At 39.8% G+C, this 27,978-nt stretch overlaps 1 protein-coding gene across 2 annotated transcripts in view; it reads left to right on the forward strand.

Annotated features, from left to right (window-relative positions):
* The first annotated feature begins 547 nt into the window (after nucleotides 1–547).
* Nucleotides 548–27,978, forward strand: part of CHM (CHM, Rab escort protein 1) — a 51,758-nt gene continuing 24,327 nt past the window's right edge. For both annotated transcript variants that reach the window (XM_017818602.1, XM_017818594.1), the window contains exons 1-8: nucleotides 548–634; nucleotides 10,276–10,342; nucleotides 16,401–16,473; nucleotides 17,616–17,740; nucleotides 21,091–21,454; nucleotides 22,912–23,028; nucleotides 23,672–23,792; nucleotides 25,702–25,927. In XM_017818602.1, the coding sequence (XP_017674091.1) occupies nucleotides 586–634; nucleotides 10,276–10,342; nucleotides 16,401–16,473; nucleotides 17,616–17,740; nucleotides 21,091–21,454; nucleotides 22,912–23,028; nucleotides 23,672–23,792; nucleotides 25,702–25,927 (1,142 nt within the window). In that variant the 5' untranslated portion in view covers nucleotides 548–585. The remainder of the gene's footprint in view (nucleotides 635–10,275; nucleotides 10,343–16,400; nucleotides 16,474–17,615; nucleotides 17,741–21,090; nucleotides 21,455–22,911; nucleotides 23,029–23,671; nucleotides 23,793–25,701; nucleotides 25,928–27,978) is intronic.

Raw genomic sequence — 27,978 nt, forward strand, 5'->3', positions numbered from 1 at the left:
CTCACCACCCTCACGGGGAACAATTCCTTCCCAACGAAGAATTTCTTCCCAATAACCGACCCGTAAATCATTAAAAAATACGGGTGTTTGCACTGAATTGTCTTGCATTTGGCCAAGCAGGGAGAATGCCGCTGTATGGCTGAATTCGCGGAGTTTACTCATGGAGGCTCGGAGCTCGCGTGCCTTCGCCGCGTCCCACGACATCCCTGTATCCCAGGTAAACGCTCGTTCTGCGGATGAGGAGAACAGCAGAGGGGCGAGGAATGGGACAGACGGGGAGGCCGAGGGGCTGAGGGGTGGAGGCGGCTGTGAGGGCTGGCAGGAGGGCGCCCCGCGGGTCTGTGAGGGCGGTGCCGTGAGGGCGGTGCCGTGAGGGCGGGTCCGTGAGGGCGGTGCCGTGAGGGCGGTGCCGTGAGGGCGGTGCCTCAGGGCCGCTCCCTCAGGGCCCCTCCCTCGGAGCTCCTCCCTCGGAGCCGCTCCCTCAGGGCCGCTCCCTCAGGGCCGGCCCCGCCCCCGCCGCGGCCCCGGAACCCCCCCGTGCCGGCCCCGCCCCTTCCGCCGGCGCCGCGTGACGGCGGCTCCAAGATGGCGGACAACCTGCCCTCGGAGTTCGAGGTGGTGGTGCTCGGCACCGGTACGGGACGGCACGGGACGGGCCCGGGGGGCAGCGCCCGCACGGCCCCTCGGCCGTGTCGCCGAGGGGGCGGCGGAGGGGGACGCGGGCGGAGCTGGAGGCTGAGGGGAGGCAGCGGCGTCTGGGCAGGGCGGGCTGGGGGCTCTGGGGCTGCGAGCGCTGCCGAGGTGCCTGCGGGGACAGCTGCCGGGACAGCCGCCCTCACAGCGTCCCCGGCAATCGCAGCCCGCCCCAGGGTTGCTGATAACACGTAAGTGCCCAGATGTGCTTAGAAATAGAGGTGCGGCGGAGATGCGGGTGGGGCTGTCTGTGTGCGACCCCTGGCCCTGTGAGCGGGCACTCGCCCGTGCCCCGCACACCTGAGCCGGGGGCTCCTTCAGTGCCTCAGAAAGCCTTGTCTGACTGACTCTGCCTCCCCTGCCAGCCCCTTTTCCGGAAACACCGTCCTGCTGGGCAGGTTTGCTTTTGTGAGCCAAAACCAGCTCTGAAGAGCTAAACCCCATCTCGTTGCAGTATTGGTGGTATATGCTGATAATATGTTTTTTTTAATCGTATCCTACAATACAAGAACTCTCATACTTAATTTTTTTTTCCAATCTCTATGCGTGCTTTAAAGTAACAAAAAAAATTTGAGTCTTTCTCATTAAAGCATATTTTTTAGTCTATGAACGATTGCACACACCTTTATTCTGAACTTCCTGCCCATTTTATATCCTGTACAATATCAGGTCAATAATGATGGAGACCTGGAATGTCTCACTGAAACAAACCACAGTGTAACTACTAGGGAAATTTTAAAATGCTCCTTGAGAAGTAGGATTCTTGCTGCCTGTGGATTGAAATAATTTATATGTATGGAAATAGATTTCTGTGTGTAGGACTCAGTGACAGTGACCTGGTTAAGACTGATCTTGATAAGCCACCCACCTTAAATTCAGCATTGAGCTCTAATCTAATCTTAAAATGCTCCAAATGACCACTGTTTGTAGGTCCCAGATTTACACCCGGATTTTGTTTGACTTTTTGAAGAGCTCAGGGTGTTGGTTGGAGCACAAATGGGAAGACACTTCTAAATGTTCTTGTTTTCCATGTGACATCAGCAACTCTGTTTTTGGAGTCCACTAATCTGTCAAATTTTGTCCTTGGGATTTAAGATTTCCAGTCATTTGGAATAGAATGAGTGGGTTTCTTAATGTAATTTCAGTGTTTAGCAGAAAAAAAAGCAATTCCTGTGCAGTGTTTGTGTAATTGCTTAAAGGATTTCTGATTTATTTATGGAGTTTCTGAGAGTTAAGAAAACATATTGCCCCATTGTTGACCATAACTCTACTAAAAATGCAAAATTAAGGTTATTGAGCAAATGAGGAGATCCATTCTGTGCTCTTAACCCTCTTGTATGGAGTGGAAGCCCTAATAATGAGCCTGAAATTCTCATATGTCTACAGATTTGTGAGTATTTTGTCTGTATGAGAAGAATAGTTAATAATGAAAAGCTAAAGTATCAAACTGTGAGGGTATAATATTAAAAATTTCATAATTTCTGTGATTTTTGAGGATAATCCTTTCTTTACTGCCATGAAGTAAACAGTGTTTGTGTACATGATGCAGAAACTCAAAAGTTTATACAATTTATGTTAAGCTATTCATCTATTTTAGCCACTGGTATTCAGAGATGACTTTTTGCCCACCTGTAGAGAGTTTTGCTGTAACCAGTCTCAAGATTTTCAGAATTCTGCATTTTAGGAATTGTTTTGCCTTTTCTCTGCATTCCTTTTTGCTCAGAACATATATAAATGGTGATTAACACTGTTGACTGACCGGTGTTTTTAAAATCTCTATTAAATTACTCAGTATGGAAGATTATTTAGAGTAAAACTTTCATCTGTCTTCTCTTTGGGAAGTGACTCCTGAGGGAATATCTTAGCCTAGTCTTCAACTGTGTTTTGCAATGCTGTAACCAGTGCTGAGTGTACCTGTGGATATTTAATTGTCATATGTAATAACTAGAACCTTTGTGTTAATGGTATTTTTAATGCTTAGTAGTAATTTCATTCTTTTCTGCATGTGTGGCCTTTTCCTGGTTTTGTAATTTGTACATCTGTTAATTTTAGTAATTAGATTGAGTGGTAAGGTTAGATTTGAATTTTATTTCAGGCTCATTTAGCTGTTCTAATGTAGGAAGCTTAATGCAAATGGAACCTCTTTTTTGTGAATTGGTGCTTGTTGATTTTTATTGTCTGAAAGCCTGTAGGATCCAAGTTGGGATTTGGGAATTCGAGGTGGGCATTAGTCATGTTCAGTTAAGGGGGTTCATTGTTGAAGTTGTCAAACAGGAGAATTCATAGGCAAAACATTCAGCAACACTGAATTTGGGGCAGAAGCTCCTGTAAGTGCAAAGATTTGCAATGTGTCTGTGGATACAGGTGCAGGGTCATCCTTACCTTGGGATTTCTTCAGTTCATTGACTGCATTCAGTCTTGACTTAAACTTGTCTCTGATGCTCCACAAGGCCTGCATGACTGCTGGGCAAGTTGTAGAGGATATGGCTCTTTAAAAGGTGTTGTATCCACAAGTTTGTCTGCCAGTAATTCTAATTTTTTTCTAAAAAGGAGTTATTTTTTATAAAAGCAGTCAGTAAATTTTCTAGTTCTATGCAATTTTCTTTCCATTCTGGTTTTCAGTGGTTATAAATAACACATGAAATGACTTTCAAGGTAGAAAGCAGGAATCCATTTTGAAATATTCTATAAAATAAAGAGTGATTTATGGTTTCATATGATTTTGGCTGAAAGCACTCGGGCTTTGCCAGGTCATCAAAGTCCTGTCAGGAGAATCTATTATTTATTGTTCGATATGCTGGGAGTGGTGTAAGTACTTTATGTTTATCTTATGTAAGTGTAGTGTTAGGAGAAATCACTTCCAGATACTAACACTATTTTTAAAATACACCTTGAAAAACTAACCTGAGTATTATGGATGTGAATTTTGAAGTAAACACTGAAGGCTGATTTTAAAAAAAATAAATAATTCCTAATGTTTCTATTGTTGCGGGATATTTTTAGGATGTGCCAAAAATGTTTTTTAATACATCTTTTAGGCCGGTATTTTGGTTATGTTACTTTATATAACTGCACAGTCTTCAGTTTACATCAGCAGCTATTTAGAGTTGAAAGCTCCATGGCAAACCAGCTGAAGGTGGATATTTGTTGATGTCACTGGTCATTGTGGACTAACACAGTGGCACTGACTGGTAATGTTGGTGTCTGGAAGGAGGAAATAGAGCCACATTTTTATTATCATTTGTGAATAAGTCATTTCCTAACAAAATGAACACTGACTCACCGTCCTGTCCCGTGTCCTGTGTGTCCCCCTTTGGTTTTTTTAGTATTCTCCAAATGTAAACATGCCTTTATCTTCTTTCTGAGTTTCTTTAACCTAACTAAAATTTTAAAATTGAGGGGTTGTGTTCTGGCCTGGTTTCCTGTCTGGATTTTGGGGTGTAGCAGAGATGCTGTGACAGCCACCTTGGAGGTCTAGGCTCCTACTGCTGCCTCAGCCAGGTTTCTTTCCCAGATCCTGTGCAATGTCCCTGGCTGCTCTTGGGAGAAAACTCATTGTTCTGTGAACCCTTTGTTGTCCTTCTCAGCCTGTTTGTGTTCTTCAGGTTTTCAGATTATATTGCTGATCTTACAAAATAAGAGGTTGTAGGACTCCTGTGCACCTACTTTGAAAAACACAGAGTAGGTCATCTGCATATCAAGGTGACAAACTCCTGTAGAAAAAGGCTCAGCAAAGTTCTGGGCTGAATCAGGAGCAGTTGAAAAGACACATTTGTCTGTTCCACTAGGAAATGTCATTCCTTTCCTAAATAACATTTATTTGTACCAACTGTCAGGGTCCATGGTTTGCATTGCCAGGTTCCCCTGATGGGATACAGATAACTATATGGAATTACAGTGCAGGCTCCTCCCTTGACCAGTTATGATTTTTCACTTGCCTCAGTGGATTGGCATTTCTATACCATATTCTGTAATGTAGAAATATTTTCTGATAGTGTTCTGCAATATGAGCACATATTAAAATTAATCAAACCTAATATTCAAATTTAATTAGCTATCTTTAACTTATTATATACAATGAATATTTTAATTTCCAATTAAATTATGAAATGCCTTTAAAGTTCCACTTATACCGAAAACACACCATGAAGATGGTGTAGTGAGCTCCTCCAGAGTCAGCTGCTGTTCTCTTCCTACAAGTTCAGATGCAAACAAAATTTATTGCAGCTGGTCAACTGTCTGACTCCAGAAGATTGTTTTGGAATTGTCTGTGTTCCAGCATTTTTAATATATTTTCCTTCAACTTTTATATTATGAAAGAGCCACTTGTGATTTATTTAGTAGATACAGTAAAGCAAATTAAACATTTAAGCCTTTTCAAGATGAATCTCATGTAATTCAGTAAAAACTTATCAGCTGGATGACTGGGAAATAGTTTGCAGTGAACAGCTTAGGAACCAAGACACTTCCACACATATGAAGCTGTTTATAAATTGCTCAGGGCAGTGACTGGTTCCATTTAAAGGCAGTGCATCACTAGAGCAGCATGTACAGCTGCTGAGCAGGAGGCACAGTGTGTAAGCCTAAAATTAATTTTTGATTACACAGAGGTGGGTTATAACTGAATTATTTTGCAACACTTTTTAAAATTAATTGGCTTTTAAAGCTGAAGAAAAAAATTCTGTAGCTCAGCAGTTATCTGAAATTTGAATTTTGCTGTGTTGAAACTAGAATTGTAGTTTTGTAAGTAGAATTGGTTTTTTGGTAACTAAATAATGTGTAACCAATTCTCCTATTTGTTTTTTACTTCTAAAACACTACTCTTGAAAGTGAAAGTGCAGTTGATTTTGCTTCATAGGGAAGCTCCAAAAATTCACGTAATGGAGATTATCTTGGTCAGAGGTTGCTGGAAACAGCCAGATGCAGAATTCAAGGTCAGTTTGCAGCAGGCACCTCTGTAATTTATTGGGATTAACGTGCCTGTTCCGTTTGCAGGAAGGTGTGATGGAGACAGTGCTCAGGCAGTGGCAGTGAGAGGGGGCTGAGGGCACTGTGCTCTTCTTCAGAGGGTTGTCCTGACCCTGTGGTTGTGCTCTGGACTTGCTGGGTGCCTTCCCCCCGTGCTGCAGCTGGTTCTGGTGCAGCCCTGGAGTCTTTCACAGCAGCTCCCAGTGCATCACACACAAAAACTGCTCCTACAGACCTGATGTGGCCATGCCACAGTGTTTGTTAATCTAATTAGAGCCAGTGTGTTATGATTCAATCTGCTGGCCATTCTTTTTCTTTCCAAGCAAGAAGTCCAAACACAGGAGGGCAGGTGTGTGGTCAGCATTGCTCCTGGACCAGTACTGGGGACTCCAGTTGGTTCACTTTGACTTTGCACTCGAGTTTCAGTGAGGCACCAAATGCATCACCTGCTGGATGGGTATCAAGTACTACCTGTGAAATTCTACCTGTTAGAACATGGTAGCAATCTAGGGATCACTAATGAGTAAAATCACTCATTTTATATTTATATCTGTGTGCAGATGCAGTGTCCAACCTCACTGAAATTTTAAATTACTGTTTCCCTGACAAGGCCAGAGAGGCTAATTTAATACTCCATCTGATAAATGGGGGTTAGTAAGAGGAGGAAGAAGGCAGTGGCTTTAAGGAATGATGATAGAGATTCCAACTGGCACTAACCAGTCCTCCTTCTTGAAGGAAAACTCTTTATCTTTGTTTTTCTAGTAAGAGAAATGAAGTACATGGCAATCTGGCATAATGCAAATATTTCACATTTAAGCATTCTAAAGGGGGATATGAAAGGGCCAGGAAACACAGAAAGTATAGAAACATTTCTTGGTAGCAAGCACTGCTATTTCTGAATTGATTCTGCCTCAAATACAAAGAACTTCTGAGTCAGCACATTAAATGATACAAGTATTGTATGGACTCCTTATTCCTCCACATAAATCCCTTTTATGCTGCCAGATGTTTATGTATAACACAGTAAAATCTGGATCTGGTGCTGCTTTCTTGTGGTTGGATCATGCAATTCCTACTCAGACTTCTTATTTCCTGCTAATACCATGGCAAATCTAAAAATTGTCTGGATTTGAACCTTATTTGAGGAAATGTTCTTTTGCAGTAGCCCTTTTCATTTCAGATAGAGTGAAATGTGTGCTGTGCTTCACAGTAAGGAGTATGCATAATAACTTGGTAGAAACATATTGGTTATTACTAATTGTAGCAGAGGGCAACGATGATTCAGTAATTTGATTACTGATTTTGATAGCAGTACAATCTTAGAATTCTTTAGTAGTAATCTAAAAGGAGATGTAGATTCTCATTTAGATCTTGTTGTTCTTAGTGATGCCAGTTACTGGATCCAAATCGTTACTCAGCTGCCTGTTCAAACACTTAGTGAGTGGTACAGGTTATGGTGCTAAATCCTGCATCCCTCGAGATGACCAAACCAGCAGATGCCTGTTCCCCAAGAAGGATAAGTGGCAGGAAGTATTGGAATAATCCTCAGGAGGAAAACAGCCTGGAGATACCCAGCTTTATTTACTCATTAGGCATAAGGGAAACTTCAGAATCTGGACTCTGCTCTGCCCTGTAGAGAGGGTCCGAACACATTTCAAAAGCTGGATATAATCCAGTTTAGGGTTTTTGACAAATCAAAGTCCAGAATAGAAAGCTGTGTCCAAGTAGGAACAATTCATAAAAAGATGGTAATATTTCTCTGCTGTTGGATCATCTGGAGGGGACCTATCTTGCACCAGTCTGTGAGCATCCAGTAGGAGACAGTTCAGCTTCCTATGCTGTCATTACATTAATGAGCATTTCTGTGAGGAGGCTTTTCCTATTTAGTTTTGTCCTAGGTAGAGAAGGACTATCTGTACCTATGTGATGATGGTGTGTTTACCAGAACATTCTTTCTTGGAAAAGGCTTTTGTCCAGTAGCCATCCTGCAGTCCAAATCCCACGTAGGAGTAACTGGCACTTGACAAAGCTGCCTCTTTCCCATGTGCCTTTGTTTCTGTTGGAGAAGAGAATTCAGAAACTGGTACCACAGCACAGTCTTATTTCTTGGCTTTACTGAGGTTTTGTCATGGAACAATTGGTGTCTTGCTCTCTCAGGTTGTTGGAGAGCCTCTCCAAGAGGAGGAATTCACAGGCCTTGCCTTTCAGCCTCTCTCTGTTCCCAGTGGGTACGTGGGGGGCCACGGCATCTGAGAAGCAAAGGATTGGTGCAGAAAATTGATGCCAGCTTTCAAAAGCAAGGAAGCTAATTCAGGGAACAATTTCATCCAAGGTTAATGGAAGAACAGACCTCCAACACAGTATCAATTGGATCAAGCTTAAAGCAATCAGTTATGCCCTGGTAGCTATAACTCCAGCCCAGGTCAGCCAGGCAGCACTGGTGATGTTTTACAACACTTTCTCAGTGGCTTTTATCAATAAGGAAGGAGAAACAAGTTTCTCAATTCCATTTCTAGAGTAATACTCGCTGTGCCCCATTGAGGGAAAGAAAACCTTTTTCAGGAACTCCCAACAAAATAGTAGTTGTAGATTCTATTCCAGATAGTTTATAGAGGGAGTGAAATGGAACGTGTATATAAATGGGGGGGCAGCTGAACGGGGAGCTGCTCTCCCATGATCAGTGTGTGCAGCCAGGGGCTCCTGTCAGTTCTGAGGGGTGTGCTGCAGTGGAGTGTTTTCTCCTTGTTCACAGTGCTCTGTGTTTTGAGTTCTTACTTCCAAAAAATTCAACTCTAAAGGTTATTGGCCTTTCTAGGCTGTGAAACAAATGTCCGAGGAACTGGTGTGATTGTTCATCCCTCTTTCTACTCCCAGAGGTTAATTGTCAGCCTTCACTGCTGTGGAAGGTCAGCAATGCAAAGCTATTGTCACTTTTTCTGCTTTATCAATTCAGAAAAGGATTTTCTCCATCAAAATAATATTCATTAAGCCAGAAAATTTGAAGGGAAGTTGTAGCTGTTTTCCTGGGAAATTTGTCGCGCGTGTCCTAAAACCTCCATTGTGTTGATCCAAGCATTTATGCTTATGGACACCACCATGGAACTGCTCTCCCAAAAACTGACCCTTTGCTTGCTGTAGAAGGAGTTCAGGAGTGGCAGAAGATCAGGGCCCAGAGGTTGAACCTCTTTATTTTGATGTTTGTGTTTGCCTTTGCTGGCTTAAAGGGTTTGTGAAACTGTGGTCCAGTGTCTGTAAGTCCCACGAGGTGTTTCCTAGACTGCATTTCAGGTTCTAGTATTAATAAAGGTTAGCTTAGCCATTTAAAATTATTTATTCGTGTCTCTGTGAGGGCTAAATTGTGCTTAATATCCCATTAAAGTCTAACAGCTTCTTACTCTAAGTGAAAACTGCTGCCTTACAAGTAGTAGGGAGTTATTCAGTAACCTTTAACTATTGCGTTGTGTTTTAAATGAATCATCACATTGGTAAGGTCAGGATTTATTTGTATGTGAAATCAGTATTCCTTCTGAAGACATTGACAGCTGGAATAGGCCTGGAATTCTGCCAGAGATGATGTTTGTCATGAAGCAAGCCAAAAAAGACTGTGCTCTCCCATGCCTGAGTTTTCCACTTGCAGTTCTGTCTCTGCAGTTGCACTGGAGCAGCTGCTCCTGGCGCTGCCGTAAATCAGATCAACCCCAACTCCTTTCACTTTGTTTAATCTCATCCCTTAATTGAAGATGTGGCCTAAGTGTCTCCTAATACCAGCCCCTTAGAGTTTTAATCTCAGTTACTGAATTACCTGCTTAAACAGCCAATAGATCATTTAAAAAGAGATTCCAGTGGAGTTAGTGCCGTGCAGCTCCTTATCCTGTGAGCTGTCCTGCTCTCCTGAACGTGCTCAGAGATCCCAGTCATCCAACTGGGCCTGGGAAATCTGCTGAGGGGGAATAGGCATTACAGAACAGCCTCATTTCTTTATTAGACTTCCAAATGGGATCCTGTGCCATCCCAAGCATGTATTGCTGGTAGAGAAATATCACTAGCCTTTTGGTGTGCTTTTTTCTATGTATTTTTTTCTAAGTGTGGTGAAGACATACTGATTTGACACAGTATAATTGCATGACACGGGAGATTTCTGTAGGGATATCACTTTAAGGACAACCACAGTCTTTGTGTCAGTCACTTGGAAGTGAACAAAAATACACAAAAATGCCGTCAGGTAATACCTGCCTGCATCAGGAGGGATGCAGTTACAGAGCATCCCACTAGAATTTGGGTATCAGTGTGCTGGCAAGTGCTCCATCTGTTTATGATCACAAGGTTTCTAGAGAAAACACTGGTGCCAAGCTTTAACTCAGTAGTGTTTGCAAGTCACGTGTCATACAGTTACTAAACAAAAAAGTTTCTTTGCATTCAAGAGCGTCATAAGAAAATATTAACACAAAATAGTGTTCATTATTTCAGTAGCATGAGACTGTTAAAAATTTCAGTGACTCACATTGTAAAATTTCTGTTGTTTGAGTTGCGTGCTTCTGACCAAGTTCTACTTTTATTTCAGTTTTTAATATATCTTGGCATCCTGAGTTCTAAAATCTGCCGGTGTCGTTCCAGGTTTGCCTGAATCCATTGTTGCCGCAGCGTGTGCCAGAAGTGGCCAGAGAGTTCTTCACGTGGATTCGTAAGTGGCTCCAGTGATGCCTCTTTTGAAGAACTGAACTGTGTGTGTGTCTGTGCCAGTGAGCGCTGCAGGGCTTCTCTCGTGTTCATCTGGCATCAAGTAACGTTATGCTTCTGTCTCTGCCTTATTTTGGGGTGTTATCTCCATCAACAGAACAGGCAGTTTTTGCCTGCTGGCTCAGGAATTTGGAAGATCAGTGCTGTGGTGAAGGGTGCTGTGATTGCTCCTTCTCTGGTACAGGCAGGAATGGTCACAGCTTTAGTGCCCTTCATTCTCATTCCTGACACTAATTATCCCTTTCTGTTTGGTGAGAATAACTTCTGTTATTTCAGCATTTTATTTTCATTGGCTATCAAAGTCTGTAATAATGTGAGCCCCTGGGTTTCTTTTAGCCATGCCTGTTTTTAGCTTTGATGGAGAGCTTTCAGAAGATTCACAGGAGCAGCAATTAGAACAGTGGAATACAGATTTTGTTCATTACTGTTTCACTTAAATGGGCTTATTTACATTCACACATGCTTTTATAATGAAGTCCTCCACGTCTGATGCCTTTCTCCTGTGGAGTTGTTTCCCAACTCTAGTGCAGGAAAAGGTGTTCTTAACCAAGGTGTTCTTCCCTCATATTAATAGCTGCCCCTTTAATTGATGTATGTGCTTCCTGGATCATGGTCTAGAATCCATACCTTGGCCAAGAAAAATAGAAATGTTTAACTGTAAAGACCCAGCCCCATAAAGAGGGAAGCGTTTCAGGCCATCTGCTTTTTGTGTTTAAGTGTTCTTGCAAAAAAAGCCTCCAAAACCAACAGAAAACCAGCACCCGATGCCATTTGAATTCTAAATGAAAAGTTGAGTCTTGGAAAGGTTGCCAGAGATTCATCTGAATTAAAACATTTTATTGTTACTTACTTTGTCTGGTTTAATATACTCGTTTCTAGATGAATTTTCAAGTTTTGTTTTACTGAGGTAACAGTATAATTGAAAATTCATCAACCAAAAAAGCTGTTTATATTCAGAATATCACTGTTTAACAATGTATGATTTTCCTTCTTTAAGGATCATGAATTTCAAATCTTCTCAGGGTACAAGGAAATGAGATTTGGGGTTACTGAAATGCTTGTGTTAGGTGTGCTACTGTGATTAATCTGTTGTTCCCTACAAAACTCTGAGTTAAGTTGAGCACAAGGTATTGAAAATATATATGCATAAAGTCTTTGTTTACAGTTTACTTGCACTCATTACCTTGTGTACCTCACTTTATTATAATTTTTAATCCCCAGCCATGTTTGCATTTATCATAATATACTGCATAGGTGATTATGGGAGATAGTTTTGAAGTGGCCTATTATAAAATACTAAGTTCTAAGTTTGATTTATAAACACTGTCCAAGCATCACCATCAGCAGTAGCTAATCTTATTCAAAATAGTCACTTCACTGCAGTGTTGCCATAAATTCCTGCAGACTGATTTTAAACTGAAGTTAGCTTCTGCCAACTAGTAATTGAAGGAGCTCTATTTCTCTGTGCCAGCTATCTGTCTCAATAAACATAAAATCTGTGGTTCTTTTCAGAGAGCTACATTTACTGTAGATATTAATGAGCTGTTGACATGTGAAATTTCAAGGATATTTGTTAAGTGATTTAGAAAAGTAATTTGCAATTTAAAATGTGGAGATTGGCACTTTGTTTAAACTCGGAGTTGCCGAAGAAAGGTAGATCAAGACTAAAAGTGGATTACTTGAAGTGAATATACTTCCCATACTAATTGTGCTTATGCAAAGCACTTTCTCCTAACAGTTTGCTAAAGTTTCTGCTTTTGGTCCTTTGCTTATTTGCCTCTTACAATTATATCTCTGTTACAATTATATCTCTGTTTGGATACTGAGGATGGGGCAGTTTGAGGTCAGGATGCTTTGCTACCTCTTGTGTTTGATTTTCAGCAGCTAGAATACAGCATTTGTAGGCTGTATTTTTATTGTCTGTGTCCTTCCTCATTGACTTATTCATCTTCTCATGTAGAATTTAATTAGAGGCAAAGGAATGTCAAGATGCAGAATTTTAACTTCTCTTCAACAAGAATTAGAGTAACCTGGGCATGTCTTGCTTCTTGACACCTTATTTTTTGACCTTACTTTGCTTGAGTGTTCCTTGTGTCCGAAATTCTCCCATCTGAGCACGCAAAAGTGTGCTGGGCCCTCTCCCTGTACCTTCCCCCTCCAAGATACCTGCTTTGTAGTTTGTTCCACACCTTGTTAGACAATCTATCTCATTTTTTTCAGAACTTGTAAAATGTATGTTGTAAGAGAACCTGTGTCTTCATCCAACCTTCTTTTGGATCTTGAAATGAGGGAGCTGTGTAAGTACAGCAACCAGAGAGCAAAAAGGTTGCTTTTTAAAGCAGGTCAGCTTCTTGCAAGAAAAATAAAGGAATTCTTTAATTTCAGTAACCAAAACTAGGCAGAACATCCTTAATTCTGGTATCTTCTGACCTTTTTTGAAAAAGTTGGTTTTATATTTATTTTGATTTAGGATATGATCTCCAAAGGTATTCGTAAGATGGTCTCAGCTGGTCCATGGTCACGTTCATATCCCAGGATATAACGTGATGTAGCACAAGTGGCTGCCACCATCACCCTTTTGTTGGGCTGAAGGATCTCGAGCTGTTTGGGTTAAACCCTTCCTCCTGGAAGGCCAGGAAGTGCAGTCCTCTCCTCATGCTCCTCAACACGATCCCTCTGCCAGAACGGGAATTTTTCGTACATTTGACTGTGTTCTTAGTAGGTAGCACAGGAAACTTTATGGGTTTGAAACATAAGTCATTTTGTGTTCAGCTCCTTAAAATCGATGTGGCAGTAACTTCCTTTGGAAAAGACAGCAGCTCTGATGGGTCAGGACTTCTTTCTGGAAGATCAGATGCAGGATGGACACAGAGAGGCAGCTCTTGGGCACAATTGTGAGGCATCAGCAGCTTTTCTCCAGCCATCACCAGCTCTGAGTGTTCTGCCCTGGCGGTTGTGACATGGCCTGGGAACAGGCACGGGCCAGGAAAGGCTTTTCCAGTTCTCACTTCTATTGACTCGTGTTTCTCCTGCTTTCACAACTGGCCACTTTCTCAAATTGCAGTCTGCCTTCAAAAGAACATGTTAGATATTCTCTTGGTTCAGATTCCAAGATTGTTAATCAGTTGGAAACAATTTGTGGTTTCAGTGTTCTGGACTGGGATTTGCAAATTCTTTTGAAGAATTTGAAGGAAAATTGTGTTAATAACTGAGAAAAAAGTCACAAGCTAATGTAGGAGAAGAGAGAATTAAGCTTTTTGCAGTGGTGAATTGGTACTTGGGCTGCATTTCCAAAACTTTGCCAGATGGCTTCAGTAGTTCTTCTGTTGACTCTAAACTACAGATACAAGATTTGAAAAACATGGAGTAAGAGCAGCAGTGTTGTAATTCAGGTGAAAGCCCAGGTAATACAGGAGGAGTTTTGAGCAAATATAACCTAGGAAGTAGTGTATGGTAGGAAAAGAAAACATCTGTGCTCTAACTTAGTAAAAAAAATAGTTTCTGCCTCTGCTGTTACTCCTTCAAAATGTTTCCTTTCTTAGTTAGGGGATAATTGAATTATAACCCTAAAAAAAGGGAGAGAATATCCATCTTTGTAATTTGCTAGTAGAGCAAAAGAAGAGAGGATTTTAGTCCTTGAGATTTTGGGACAATATTTTAGCTTTAATTAGGCTTTGATCTTCACCATTACTTTAAGGAATTCCTCAGTTCATCTTCAGGGCAATTATAACAAAAATGTTTGGTTACAAAGGACCCCTAATTGTAAAACCATTAGTCAGCTCTTTTCAGAATTCCTCCTCAAGATTTCTGCTAAAAACTTTGCTCATTATGTCAGTAATCATGTCTCGTCTGTCTTCTTCCTGTAGTGTTTTCAGTTGAGAAAATTAAGCAATCTGATTCATCATGTAAGGCAAGGGAAACTAATTAAAATTCCAGGATAAAAAAAAACCTGGAGGTTGCTTCTTAAGGAGAAGATGATATTGAGCTTGAAAAGGGTGCTCACAAATAAACTTATGTAACTTCCTGCAAAGATAGCATATTCATTTCTCTTACTGAGAGTTGTAACTTATTAAATATTCTAAATATGTATGGCTTTTATTGGTGTAGGTTCAAGAAACCCACTCTTAATTTTAGGCAGGTGTTTTCTGCGATTTTGGTGATCAATGGCCTTGCTTGCTCTGACAGCCAGATTGTATTCCATATTCAAGAAACTTGCAACTAAAGCAGCAGATTTCCTTAAAAATAAATCTTCATGGCTGTGTTTTTTGGAAATCCCAGAAGTGACGGATGATACAGGGATATTGAACTTTTTGTTCTGTGGCATCTTAACAAGCATCAAGAAGTTCACCTGCACCATTGACAGGTCAGACAAAGCTGGTGATGATCACAGCATGCAGCTACCAGGGACTGGTTTACAGGCTGGAATCTGACAGAATTGGGTATTTAATAGGTTTAATCCTCGTGGCTTTGTGTTCTATGTGACACCAAACAGCAGTACTTTTTAAGCTCACCCATGTCATTCACACAGCAAGGTAAGGATGAGCTCCTTGTTAAAGAGGAATGGAATTTGTGATTGGAAACCATCTGCAGATGGAGCTGTGGTGCTTGGAGTGACCAAACTGCAGGGTCTGGTCCCGGTGCCCCCAGTTCTGGGACACCACATTGTGTCATTGGAGCCGCCTTTACTCGGAGGACGCCAGATTTTGTTGTCTTTGCACAAGATGTCCTATTTATGTTCTTCACTGTTGCCTTGCAGGAGCTGAAAGACTTTTTTAGGTCAGTTTGTAGTCAGGAGCAATTAGGCCCTGCTCAGCAGACATCTGTCCTTCATATGCTAAGTAAGCACCGTGGTCCAGAGCATCACCCTCTGGTGCTGGAGCGGGGCTGACACTCCTAATGAAGTCTTTGTCAGGGCAGATCAGCCCTGTCAAAAACATCCCATCGTAAATCCAGGCAGGAGAATCTAACCTGAATTCAGCTGTATACTGTTATCACACTTAACTCCACAGAAGCAGAGGAAGTTATGATAAGATTTTAAGATCATTTGATTTAACAGCCTTCGCATTGTTCTGTAAAATGCAAGCCCATCTTCCTCCCTGAATTTAATTTTATTTTTTTTTAGTGTTTGCAGTAACATTAGATAACCTTTCAGGAGGGTATTTTTGGTGTCTTTCAGGCTTCTGAACTGTCAGCTCACAGTGCCATAAAACAGAGTTAAATCCTGAAATGACTGTTTTACTTTGCAAGAACTGGTGATTTTTTAAAATGTAATTGCTCTTTTGTTTTTTCTCTTGGAGTTGTTAAATATTTAGGATGTGCTGTGCATGACAACAAAAGCTAACTTAATCTGACTGATGTTTACAGAAATGTTGATAGAACATTTTAAAAAAGGTGAGCATAGACTTTCTTTGATTAATAACAGAACTATTAATTTTCTGTGATGTAAAAGAAGTAAACTAATCTTTTTCAAGCAAGAAGGTGGTAAATAGAAACTGGGAAGTGCTCAGGGAGGGATGATCATTTTGTACAAATCAGTTCCTTTGGCTCCACCTGCAGTACATGGAGTTCAGTAAGAATTTTGCCAGAGCATCTTCACAGGCTGTAATAGGCAAAATCCGTTCAGCAGATAAACAGTAAAGTGAACTTTCCTTTATTTGACATAATGGGTGAGAGGGTCAGTCTTGTCCAAGAAGCAGAATTACCTGTACTTTCTTTTTCCTCACATGTGCTTTTCTCAGCATTATCCATTTATCCCCCAAATACTTTGATTTTGGACTATAGTCTGTTTGGTCAGAGAGGGATACAAATGAGGAAAAAGGGAAATTTTGCATCTCATTCAGAGTTGTGAGATACCAATTTTTATGTATTCTGCATCTGAAAAATCTGTCATGGAAAATGTTTTGAATGTCTCAAACTTTGTTGTTTTTTCTTTAATGTGAAAAGGCTGTGTTTTATCTGTCCATCAAGTTTTTCTGTTGGTTTTTTTTTTTTTTTCTTTACAGGAGAAATTACTATGGTGGAAACTGGGCCAGCTTTAGTTTTTCAGGGTTATTATCCTGGATTAAAGAAAATCAGGTAAAAATTTCTTCAATGACTTCTTTTAGTGTTCCTTAACATTAAATCTGTGTTGTTTGCATGATTTATTACAAGACAAATCACCACAATGCTCTTTTTCTTTGGTAATTTGACAGATCAAAGAGGTTTCTAGTTTCCAGCTTTACTGGTTGAGCCTTACCCATCTGACCTGGCACTCTGAGGCTCTGCTGTGCCTGGGTTATTCACGTTACTGAGACCAGTCTTGTGCTCAGTCATACTTTCTGAGTTCTTGAATTTACATAGAACCCACCAGATTGTTGTTTCAATTCCTTTCCCAGCACATTCTGTAAATGATAATCCAGTCTTTTCCCTTTCCTGTTTGATTATTTTCCACTCCCTGATGTTTCAGTCCCTTCTGGTTTTCTCGTTTGCATTCAGCTGATTCTTCTTTACTGGATCCTTCCATGGAAATGTCCTGTAACCAGGACAAAAAGATTAATGCTGATAGTGTATTTTTCAATGACCAAAGTTTATCTAATTCATGACAGACCACTAGAAATCTCCTGAAGAGGATATTTATTTAGGAGATGGAGCACTTGGGCTGTATTAGCAACTGCCTGTTCCTGTTATTTACAGAGGCGTTCAGAGCCTGTTGGGCCGTAGAAGATGGAAGTGTTTCAGCTCAGTCTCATCCCTGCTCATTCCACTGTGCTGCCTCCTGGTATAATCAGGGGAGTTGCTCAGTGACAGAACTTCATATTCTCAGGGTTCTGCTGCATGATTTAGAGATTCCTATGTGGGCAGATTGATGCAATACCCAAATCACTGGTGTTTTTCCATTTGGTCTCCATTCAAAGAGTTTTGTCACAAAACTTGGATCTAACCTGGCTGTGGGAAACCTTAGTAGATAGTATTCAAAGTTACCTTCAGCTCACTACTAAAGCTTGTATTCCATTTAACACTGTCTTTTCAGATTACTAGAGTTAGTCCTGTAGTACAAATGTTGGCATGCTGCAATACAGCAAGCAGCTTTATTGTTTTAACTCCAAAATCTGAATAGAAAAAACATCATGATCTTCTCCTTATATTAGATGGTACATATTATTTGGGACTGCAGAGATTTGTAGCTCAAGAACAGCTCACACAGTACGACGTGTAATTGTATAATTGTTCTTTGTAAGCAAAAGACGGATCTCGGTGATGAATGTGAAGACTGGAAAAAACTGATCCTTGAGGATGAAGAAGCCATTCCTCTGAGCAGGAAGGATAAAACTATTCAACATGTAGAAGATTTCTGTTTTGGAGAGTAAGTAGAAATATAGAAATGTGTGAATAATTTTATATGCCCAGAGGGAAATGATCATGTTGTGCTCTTGGCTTCAAGCATTTCGCCACACACATGTAAAATGAACTAAGTACACAAGAACAGGAACACAAATGGATTTTAACTGTGAAATACTTCATTGTGCTGAAGTGATAAAGGAATATTTGCTTTCTGTCCTTTTTATATGCAAGGGATTTAACTTACTGAGGTTAAATCCACTGAATATAAATTTAACTAACTGAACTATGTATTTATTTATCATTTTCATCTTCTGGATTTTGCACTGAACTGAACACTTCTGAATTCCTGAGAGGTTCTTTCTGATAGTTAGGTAAGTTTAACCTTGAATCCCTTAGAAAATCCCTTAGGTAGCTAAATGAAATGTGGACAGATACTTGTACAGAAACACGTATTTCTTCCTGTAAACATCATAAGTAGGGGAAAAAAAAAGGTGTGAATTAGACTGATGCAATCTGAAGGTCACAGGCTTAGACTTTTCCAGGGTTCAGCTGCACAGTAATGGCTGCTTGACTGCATAGAAAATGGAATGCTTGTTTGAAAGAAATATCACTTGAATCTTGTAATTGTAAACCTGCTGCCATAATAAATATTGTTCAGAAGCAGTAGTAAATGAGATTTAAAGGCGTCATAGTCTCTTAACTTTGTGTATGATTTTTGACTGATATCTGGCTCACAAATGAGTCCCCAAGCACTGAGATTTCACACTTTGGAGAAGTGAGATTATACTCAAGTCAGGACCAACCACAAGATTCTGCTTTTAAGGATTTAACTCAGCTCAGCGGTACAGAGCTGTCTGTCTTGGTTATCACCAAAAAAAACCCAAACCCACAGGGAACAATGATAAGATTAATAAACCTAGCAAAGAAGAAGTTCTCCAAAAGAACTCAAAACTTTCTGAGAAAGTCACTTACTGTGTATCTGACAATTTACATGTTCTGGCTGGATTCTGTTGTTTTTGCTTAACTTTTATAACTCCTGTGAAGTAACCATTAAACATTTATTTTGAAAGAATAAACAGCTGGGTAGCAGTATAATATACACAGTGCAAGTCTGAAATGAATGGCCTTAGAACAAAGTGCATCCATCAAAGGAAAAGAATACTGTGTCTACAACAAGCTGTATTGAAAAAAGGCAAATGGCTGAAAAATAAATAGTGAACACCTGTGCTGAATAAATTAACCAGCTGGTTGGCAATTTTTCATTTGACCTATCTGAAGGGGTTGCTGTTACAAGGCATTAATAAGACACATTCATTTTAAGATATTCCTTTGTTAGTACCATTAATTGATGAATGGTGGAAGATAATATTCTAAATTTACACAACAATTTGTCTGCAGATGTATTATTTTTTTCTGAATTAGGAGAAGAATTGTCTGTACAGAAGTTCAATTTGAGTAATTTTTATAGACAGTTCTTACATTATTCAGAGATATTTGTTCCTATAGGAAGGATGTCATGAATTTATATTATATACAGTTTTTAGGCATTCATTATAAGCAGTGTAGAGCTGCAAATCATGGAGATTTACGTATTCTTTGATGGGAAGTGAATAGAGATTTAAAATATGTAAAAATAACATTTCCGTTGCTCTGCTTTTCAGAGTGATACAGAAAAATACAATGTATTATGAATCCAAGTTTATTTTGCTTTGAAAAAGTAATAATCAAGTATGTTTAAAATGGGATTGAAATGTACATTGAGATTGGAAGAAGGAAAAAAGAAAACCTTCCTCTGAAATTTTGTGTTATAAAAAGGCTTAGGATGAGTTAAATAAAAGTTTCATTCTTAGATATTGCATTAATGGCAAGAGCTTTTGCAGTTTTCACAAACACCATGTTCTAAATTCCTGAAAAATAAAATCCAAACTCCAAACAGAACCTAAAAATTTAATTGAATTCCGTTTTTATTTGTTGCAGAGATAACTTTTTTACAAACCATTTGACAAAGTGCTTAGCTTTCCTTGATATTTTATAGTTATTTAATGCTTGCAGTAGGAAGCAAGAAGACGTAATTAATGTACAGCAGCAGACTTCTCTCGTTAGTGCTTCCTTGTAGCAGTTCCTGTGTTTCCCAGGGCAGTATTTTACTCCAGTCAGGAGGTAAGTGCTTCCTGGTGGCTGTGCCTAAGCTGATACTCCTTCCAAACTTTCCATGGGTCCCTCAGTTCCCAAGTGAGGAGCAACCTGTTCCCTGTGACCAGAACTCCTGCCCCCTCCATCTGACTGTGAGGCTGCAGGTGTGTGAGGGAGCATTTTGGTGTGTTTGCTGAATAATTCCTCGCTGTCCCCTGAATTTTAACCATCTTGTTAGTGGAATTTGGTGCTCTGTGTTTGCAGGTCACCTTTAAAATCATAGTTCATTAGTTTTCAGCCAAGATTAAATTGTTTATTCAGTGCATTAATGGCTTGTAGTATAAAGATAAAAAGATAGTGTGGAATTATTGCTGAAGTCCTTTCACTTACAATGACATTGATTTGATTCATCTCAGCTGGTAGTGTAAACTAAACCTAGTTCAAAAGTACTACTTTCTAAGGTAGGTGTCATTGAAGAGCAGGATAAAAAGAGCAGATGAGATTAAAAGTGGAGGGCTGCTTTATAAGGGGAATTTTAAAGGAATGTTGTGAAAAGGAACCGGCCTATGCAGAGAAAATGTTGTTTGGGAATGTCCCTCCTGTGAGTGGCTGCCTTCAGCCACAGCACAAATTTGGAACACTTGGATAAAAACAAGTATTCAACAGCTAATTAGAATGCAAGGGCAGAGCTGAAAAAGGAATCTGAAGATTTTACTTACAGTTTGGGTCAAAGTGGCCTGGTTCTGCTGGGATCGTGCCTGCAAAGGAGGCTCAGCCTGCAAAGCACTTCTGTTTCTCTTCTGTGAGCTTGGTTTTTACAGTATCCCACCTTAATGCTTATTTGTATTTCAGTTTCAAAGGTGTTTTTAATCCGTAGGGGACACCAAATCAAATTGCTTTACTGTTCCTATTTTAAAATATTACATTTCTGTTGTTTCTGTAGCTGTGTGCTGTTTCACCGTGAGGGTCTTGATTTTCCTTTTGAGTACGTGTAAAATAAGAACCCAAATTTTCGTTGTTCTTTTTTTTCTCAATAAAAAAAGTCCTCTTGAATTACAGCTTTGCAGTCAAAGAACCAGAGTTCTTTAGTGGGGGGTACACCTGTTTTGGTCAGGATAAAGAAATTCTAATGCTTTTCCTAGAAATACTGGAGGTTTTCATTCTGGCACTGACTCAAAACTTTAAAAAAATTTTTAAGACTCTTCAAGACTTTCCCCCCCCCTTGTGTTTTTTAATCAGTCAGGATTCAGCTGAAGGTGTTGAAGAAGCTGGTGCACTGCCAAAGCTGCCTGTCCTTGGAGCCTCTGGTGCCAAGGGAGTTTCTCTGGAATCAGAGAAAGAGTGTCCAGCAGTGGAGAGCCCCTGCCCGGAGCTGGAGAGCCGGGAGCCAGAGCAGACCACGGGCACGGAGCCAGAGGGTGCCACGGAAGGGAATGGGGCAGGAACCACCTCTGGGACTGAAAGTTCTCCTGGAGAGTCCACTCTGGAACTGGGACAGACAGAAGCTGCACCCTCAGAAACTCCCACCCAAGAACCAAAGAAAATTACCTATTCCCAAATTGTCCGAGAAGGCAGAAGGTTTAATATTGATTTAGTTTCCAAGGTAGGAACCGAGTGACTTTTTTCGTGGAAGTACATTTACTTTGCTTGAATTGCTGAAATTTTAAGAAAATCTTTAATGTTGAGGAGAGTGACACAGTGCCTTTGAGGCAATCTTCAGATGTAAACAAGACTTGCTATCCTTAAAACAAATGGTTGTTTAATGTATGTTCTGAAGTGTTTGTTTATAACCAAAGAGACCATAAAACGTAGCTCAAAAATATCTCCATAAAAGTGAATTTTATGAAATTTAATACTTAAGTAATAGCTGCAAAATTGCTCCTTTTAAATAGTACCGTTAAAAAATTAGATTTTTAAACAAGGAAAATTAATATACATGTGGATTTTGGATCTTTTTAAAATGCAAAATAATTTTCCTATTGGAATGCTTCCTGGGTGTTTGACTTTCCCGTGAAACTCTCATTACTTCTCTGTATTCAGACTAAAACACTGAACTGTAATAAATTTTATTGGAAGGAACAAGTAATTACAGTTAATCCATAGCATACAAGGTGACTAAAATTAGTTATTAATGTGTTTAATTCCTATTGGTGTGCATTTTACTTAGAAGAGAAACTGTTAGTCTGACATACGTGTCGTGCTGTTTTAACTCTAAAATCTACCATTTATGTGCTTCAGAGGATTTGGATGTGGCCTTGAAAACTGTACTTCAGTGGAAATTTTTCTTCTGTGCTTTAGCTTGTATGTGTACTCTGCCATACAGGGAAGTTTTTTCAAAGCTGAATGCTTAATTTTACATATTCTGCATGAAAAGATTTTTCAAACCTCTGGAAACCGGAAAAGAAACTTTCTTCACTAATTCATTAAATTCTTTGTGAAGACACTATAAGATGCAAACTTTATGTTCCAAATGTCGATCCCACTTCCGTGGATCATTGCAAGGGCATCATGGAAACACCAGTCAGGGGACAGTGGTTGAGCAGATAATTTTATTGTATGCTTTTTCTGTCGCTGTGTGTGACACGGTGTTAATTGCAGCAAATTCCAGAAATTCAGGCACAAGAACAGTCAGCAGGACAAGACCAGTAGTTTGCACTGGTGTTTCCCTGGCTCAGGGACAGAGGCTTCCTTGTAGTGTCCTCACTGGTGTTCCAGTAAACCTTTATTTGGAAAATTCCTGTGTCATCTTGCAAATTCTGTTACTCAAGACCACAAGACTTTTCAATCCAGACAAACATCTTCAGTTTGTAGTTATATTTCTGTCCCTTCTGTATTTCATTGTATATTTGTAGCTTATAGAAAGAATAAATATAGCCAAGTATAAATTAATAGAACAGAAGTGACTAAACCTTAACTGGGGGGTTATGGAATTTACCTGTGGAAAAGGTGACACTATGATTTCAGGTAACTTAGGGAACAGCTACTGAGGATTTACACAAACAGCATCAGGAACTTCACTGACCCTCGTTGCTCACCCTTTTCTCTCTCCTCCCTGTGCAGTTGCTCTTCTCCCGGGGTCTGTTAATTGACCTTCTCATTAAGTCCAACGTGAGCAGATACGCCGAGTTCAAAAATGCCACGCGAATTCTGGCCTTCCGGGAAGGGAAGGTGGAACAGGTACTGGGAAATAACTGCTGCTTGGCTTTAATCTCATCTTTCTACAGTCAAGAAGCTTGAAATCGGTGTGGTGAGAATTTTGTAACAATAAGCTGGTATTTTGCCTTAATTCTCGTTTTTATTTAATTTCTGAAAGAAGAGGTGTTTGCGTGTGTTATATGTAAATATTTTAAAAAAACCAAACTAAAATAAGATTGTGCAGCCCGGTATATTGACATAAATCTTTGCCTCAGGCTAAATATTTAGGCTGTGATTGACTTGGCAGTTAATTCTTAAAAATTCATATGGTTTAGGTTTTAAAATTCGTAGCATAGACTTGATTTGTGTCTCTGCTACTTAGAAGAGAAGTCAGTGTGGTAATGGCAACAGGAGATGTTGGAACAGTTAATTAATACAAACTCTGCTGATTAACTCTGCAGTCAGAGATGCAAGTGAAACTGAAGGGAAATAAAAAAGGGAAGAGGCTGAAAAAGATTTAAAAATATTCTTATTGTAGAAAATTGATAAGTTTTATTATAGTTATAATAGAAAATAACAAAAATCTGTATGAAAATAACTACAGTAATCTAAAATATTTGTTAGGTGTTCAGACTGGTGTTGCTTGATGCTTTTACATCTGAAGTTATTAACAAATATTTTGCAGGTGCCTTGTTCTAGAGCAGATGTGTTCAACAGCAGACAGCTCACCATGGTGGAGAAGAGAATGCTAATGAAATTCCTGACATTTTGTTTGGACTATGAACAGCACCCTGAGGAATACCAAGGTAGTGTCTCCTTGAACAGGGCACAATCCCTTCTTAGCAGTTCTTTCAGTGAGGCACAATTTTGAGAGCTCTCCTGTGTTTTCACATGGTTTATTTTTATGGATTCATTTTCAAAGTATGCTTTGACCTTTTCATGACCTTTTCACTTTGGTGTTAAATTCTTCTACTTAAGCACTTGCTCTTCTAGTTCCCACATCATTTATTATTTACATTTTTCTTTAACAGCAAAATTATATATTACGTCAAGGTTGCCGATTGCTTTTTATCATTTTTAGGTATTTCCTCCCCCTCCCAGGTATTTTTTAAAATAATGTCATGCATCTGATTTTTCTTTCTGATTTTTGGATACTCTGTAAATCTCTACAATATGTCACCACAAAATCAGAAATGGAGAAAATGGAATTTTTAACTTCCAAAGTAAATGTAATTTAATGCCTTGCAGTTGTAGAGGGCAGGTTCAAAGTGCCTTTATCAACTGTTGGCTTACTTAGATAAGAGGAAATCAGAATAGATTTGAGGTATAATGTGTGGAGAATAATGAGCATCGGGTCAAAGAGGGAAATTGGCTGACAGGAGGAAGGTGCTTTTGTTTGTGCTCAAAGAATGAAGTGACTTTCTCAGTTCTTGGGAGTCTAAAAGTAAACTAAGGCACAGAAAAAAAAATCTATCAAAAAGAAAGAATGAGGAAAGAGGAGTAGTTCAGGTATTGAAGTTTCAGACCAAAAGAGATCAGTGCTTTTGGAACTTGACAGTAGCTTAACCAGGCAGTATTTTTGCAGGAATCTAGTGTTAAGGAGAAGTAATTGTTGGGACAGTGGTTTGAAGAGTTGAACAAGACTCTTAGATTAATACAAACATTAGAGAAAATTATTTTAAACATATGCAAGAGAAAATGAGTCAGTACTGAGATCTGGTAAGACTAGGAGAGGCTGATGAACTCCAGAAAATCCTGACAGGGCAAAGACTCATTAGGCTGAAGTGGTTTATTGATTACAGGTGATCCCAGTTTGCTGCTGCAGGAAGAAATGGAGGTTCCCAGAGTGAGGATTATAGGTGGTATTTAGAAAATTTATTAGTAAAAAAAAGGAGACACCACATCAATTTTAAATGAATCCATTGATTCAGGTACCTAAATAACATCAGATTCGTTTTACTTCCAGAGACAGTTAGACAGATTTTGTTCCTACATTTTAAAGTAGCCTGGGAAGTAGTTGGGAATATTTTGAGTCAGATTAGGCTACTTGTAAGGACTTCAGAAATTTAAAATTGCTCTTGGTGAAATCATTGCATTCGTGGGAAGGCAGACTTTTAATAGGGAGAGTTCATGAGAGTAAAGAATTTTTTCTGTAAAATACAGAGTTATATGTAAGAAGCTGAAGTGAGGAAAAACTTGAGAATTTTTTAAGAGTGATAAAGCCCCAAACCCTGTCATTCCATGATTTACTGCATGGCTGTACAAAGGGCAGTAAGGTACATTTGTAGTAAAGCAGTGGTTGACTCTTGAACAGAATATATATCTTGATAATACTGCTCTCTGCATTGATGGAAGTGTTTCTGAATTCCTTATGAATTTATCCAGGACTTTTCTCTCAGGATTGGGAGATGGAGTTAGATCAAGTCTAATGAGCAGGTGAAGCCATATTTACAGTCTGGAGACCCACACAGTGGGCTTGTGGTATTTTGAAATATTTTAATGGAGTGATATTTCTGTCTTGTGAGAAAAATCACCTTCTGGGAGTAAATTTCTTGAACTTCCTTGACTTGGATGATCCATTTTCAGCAGGGTGTTTGTTGAAAAACTCACTTGCTTTTGTTTATTGAAACGTAGAGGCACTTGTGTGAGTGGGAGCATAATGGGACAATACAGAAGTAACGCTGTGCTCTGCACCTCAATGTGCTTTTTCCTCAGACCACGAGAGCAGCACGTTTGCTCAGTTCTTGCAGACAAGGAAGTTGACCCCCAGCTTGCAGCACTTCATCCTTCACTCCATTGCAATGGTTTCAGAGACTGAGAGCAGGACTCTGGAAGGTCTTCAGGCAACAAAAAAATTCCTACAGTGCCTTGGCCGCTACGGCAATACCCCGTTTTTGTTCCCTCTCTACGGGCAAGGGGAGATCCCACAGTGCTTCTGCAGGTAAACCCCACTTACCCAATCCATGCCTTCCCAAAAGGATCTCCTTGGTAATCTAATAGATGTCATTCAATAGGAATCTTCTTGCTACGGGTCCGTGTTGGTTTTCTGTGCTTCACATTTTCATTGGCTGTGAAATTCCCCTTACTCCAAAAAGAAAAAGGGAAAAAAAAAATTTGGAGGTGTCACTCCTGTAATACTCTGCAACAATTTTCACTGTATTGCAAATGTAGCTTGTAATAGCTGGTGGCTGTGGTGGCTGCCTGTGGTGATAAGTCCTAGGAAATGAGAAAACCTTAATTTAACTCACAGGTAGCTCTCACTTTTTAAATCTTGCAGAGGAGACTTAGAGTGATGTGTGTCCAAAAGGGTGGCTGTGCTTTGGGGTGGGTTGAGAAAATCTGTGCTTTAGTCTTCCCTGAAGTTGCAGGAAGATACACGTTGTCAGTTTGTGTTTCTAACTAATGCTGAGAATGCATCTGCCATTTAGAGGCAGATATAAAATAATGGGCTGGATTTTTATGAAAGAAGCAAAATAGTGCCACGTGTGCAGTTTATTATTAGATTTAAATCAAAACCTAATTCTTTCACCTTTCTTATATCACAGACTTGTACAAACAGGGCAACTGATGTGAAATCATGTCCTTGTCCTCTTGGGGATCGTTCTGTATATGTGTCTAGACCCCAAGCTTCCCCCCATGAATTGAAGAGCAGAGAGGATCCCGTGCAGCCCCGTTGCACTGAGCCCCACACAGGCTGCAGTTTTACATTCTGACACCTCAAACAGCAGCCATATGTTCTCCACTGCTTGAGCCTTAGAAAGTAATTAAAAGAAAAAAACCCAATTCATTCCAGGATAAAAGAGGATCCACTTCAAGCTCTTTACTTACCTGTGGTCAAGTGACAGTGTCCTTATCCTGAGGTGTCCTGTGGTCCCAGCAGCAGAGCTGGTGATCCATGCTTTTGTGGCTCATCAGGAATCCCTGTGCAAAGGACAGGTAGTTTTAATTTTCAGTTGTTTCCAACAGTTCAACTGGCTTTCAAAAGGGTGTTTTTCTCCTCTTTGCTTTGGCTGGCAAGGCAGTGTTTCCATCTGCTCCATGTGGCTTTTAATGTGGTAACCTGTAGGTCTGAAGTAAACATTAGCTTTGTTAAAAAAGGCAACATTGCCTGGTGAGGGCAGTTTGGCTGAGTGACATTTGTACATCAATCCTTTAAATAGCAGTGCAGGCTCTTGCCTGCTTTGTTTGTGGTGGACAAGTTCTGCTTTTTACATATGTGCTGCTATTAAATTCTGGTTTGCAACACGGTGTTGGGCATTATCTTCCTGTCTTGTCTCTTTGATAGATTCTGTTTCTTTTTTCCAGAACAGTACTTAAATTACTGCCAGAAAAATGGCCTTAGCAGCTTGAGCCTGTTTGGCTGTATGTAGGATGGATGCAATTATGTGTTGATAGAAACGTTCTGGGATAATTGTACTCCACTGAACAGAAATGTTGTTTGGTACCATCTTTTGTCAATAGCCTTTCAGCTGTTCTTTACACTGTGTTTATGTGGTGATTTTAAAAAATGTGGATCTGTGTAATTAGGTGGTTGGACAGACAACCTGTGAAGAGGAATTGTTTTAGGCAACTACTCTGAATACAGTCATGAAATAGAACTTGTGTTCATGGATTTTATGGATGGACTTCATGAGAGACCAGGTATCTGTATGTGACCAACAGATTAATAAATCAAAATATTATCAGAGCCATTATACTGGTTGGGCAGTTAGGCCTTCCTTGACTTCAAATACCTGTTACCTTTGATCTGTAACAGCAATATATTTCAAGAGTTAGCCATAGTGGTGTCTAGAAGTATTATAAATATTCTTATCATAAAATCATTCCATGACGACAGGAATTCTTCAGATGGCCTCAACTTTCTTTTTATGTCCATTGATCGCTGCATTTTAGGGGCTTTTTTGCTAAAATGTAAAGTCCTATAATGAATATGGTATTTTAATAGTTGAAGCAAAATAATCTGTCAAACCAGGAAGTAACTATACTTTCAAA

The sequence above is a fragment of the Lepidothrix coronata genome, unplaced genomic scaffold, assembly GCF_001604755.1.
Source record: "Lepidothrix coronata isolate B3197 unplaced genomic scaffold, Lepidothrix_coronata-1.0 Scaffold2, whole genome shotgun sequence".
Classification (NCBI taxonomy): Eukaryota; Metazoa; Chordata; class Aves; order Passeriformes; family Pipridae; genus Lepidothrix; species Lepidothrix coronata.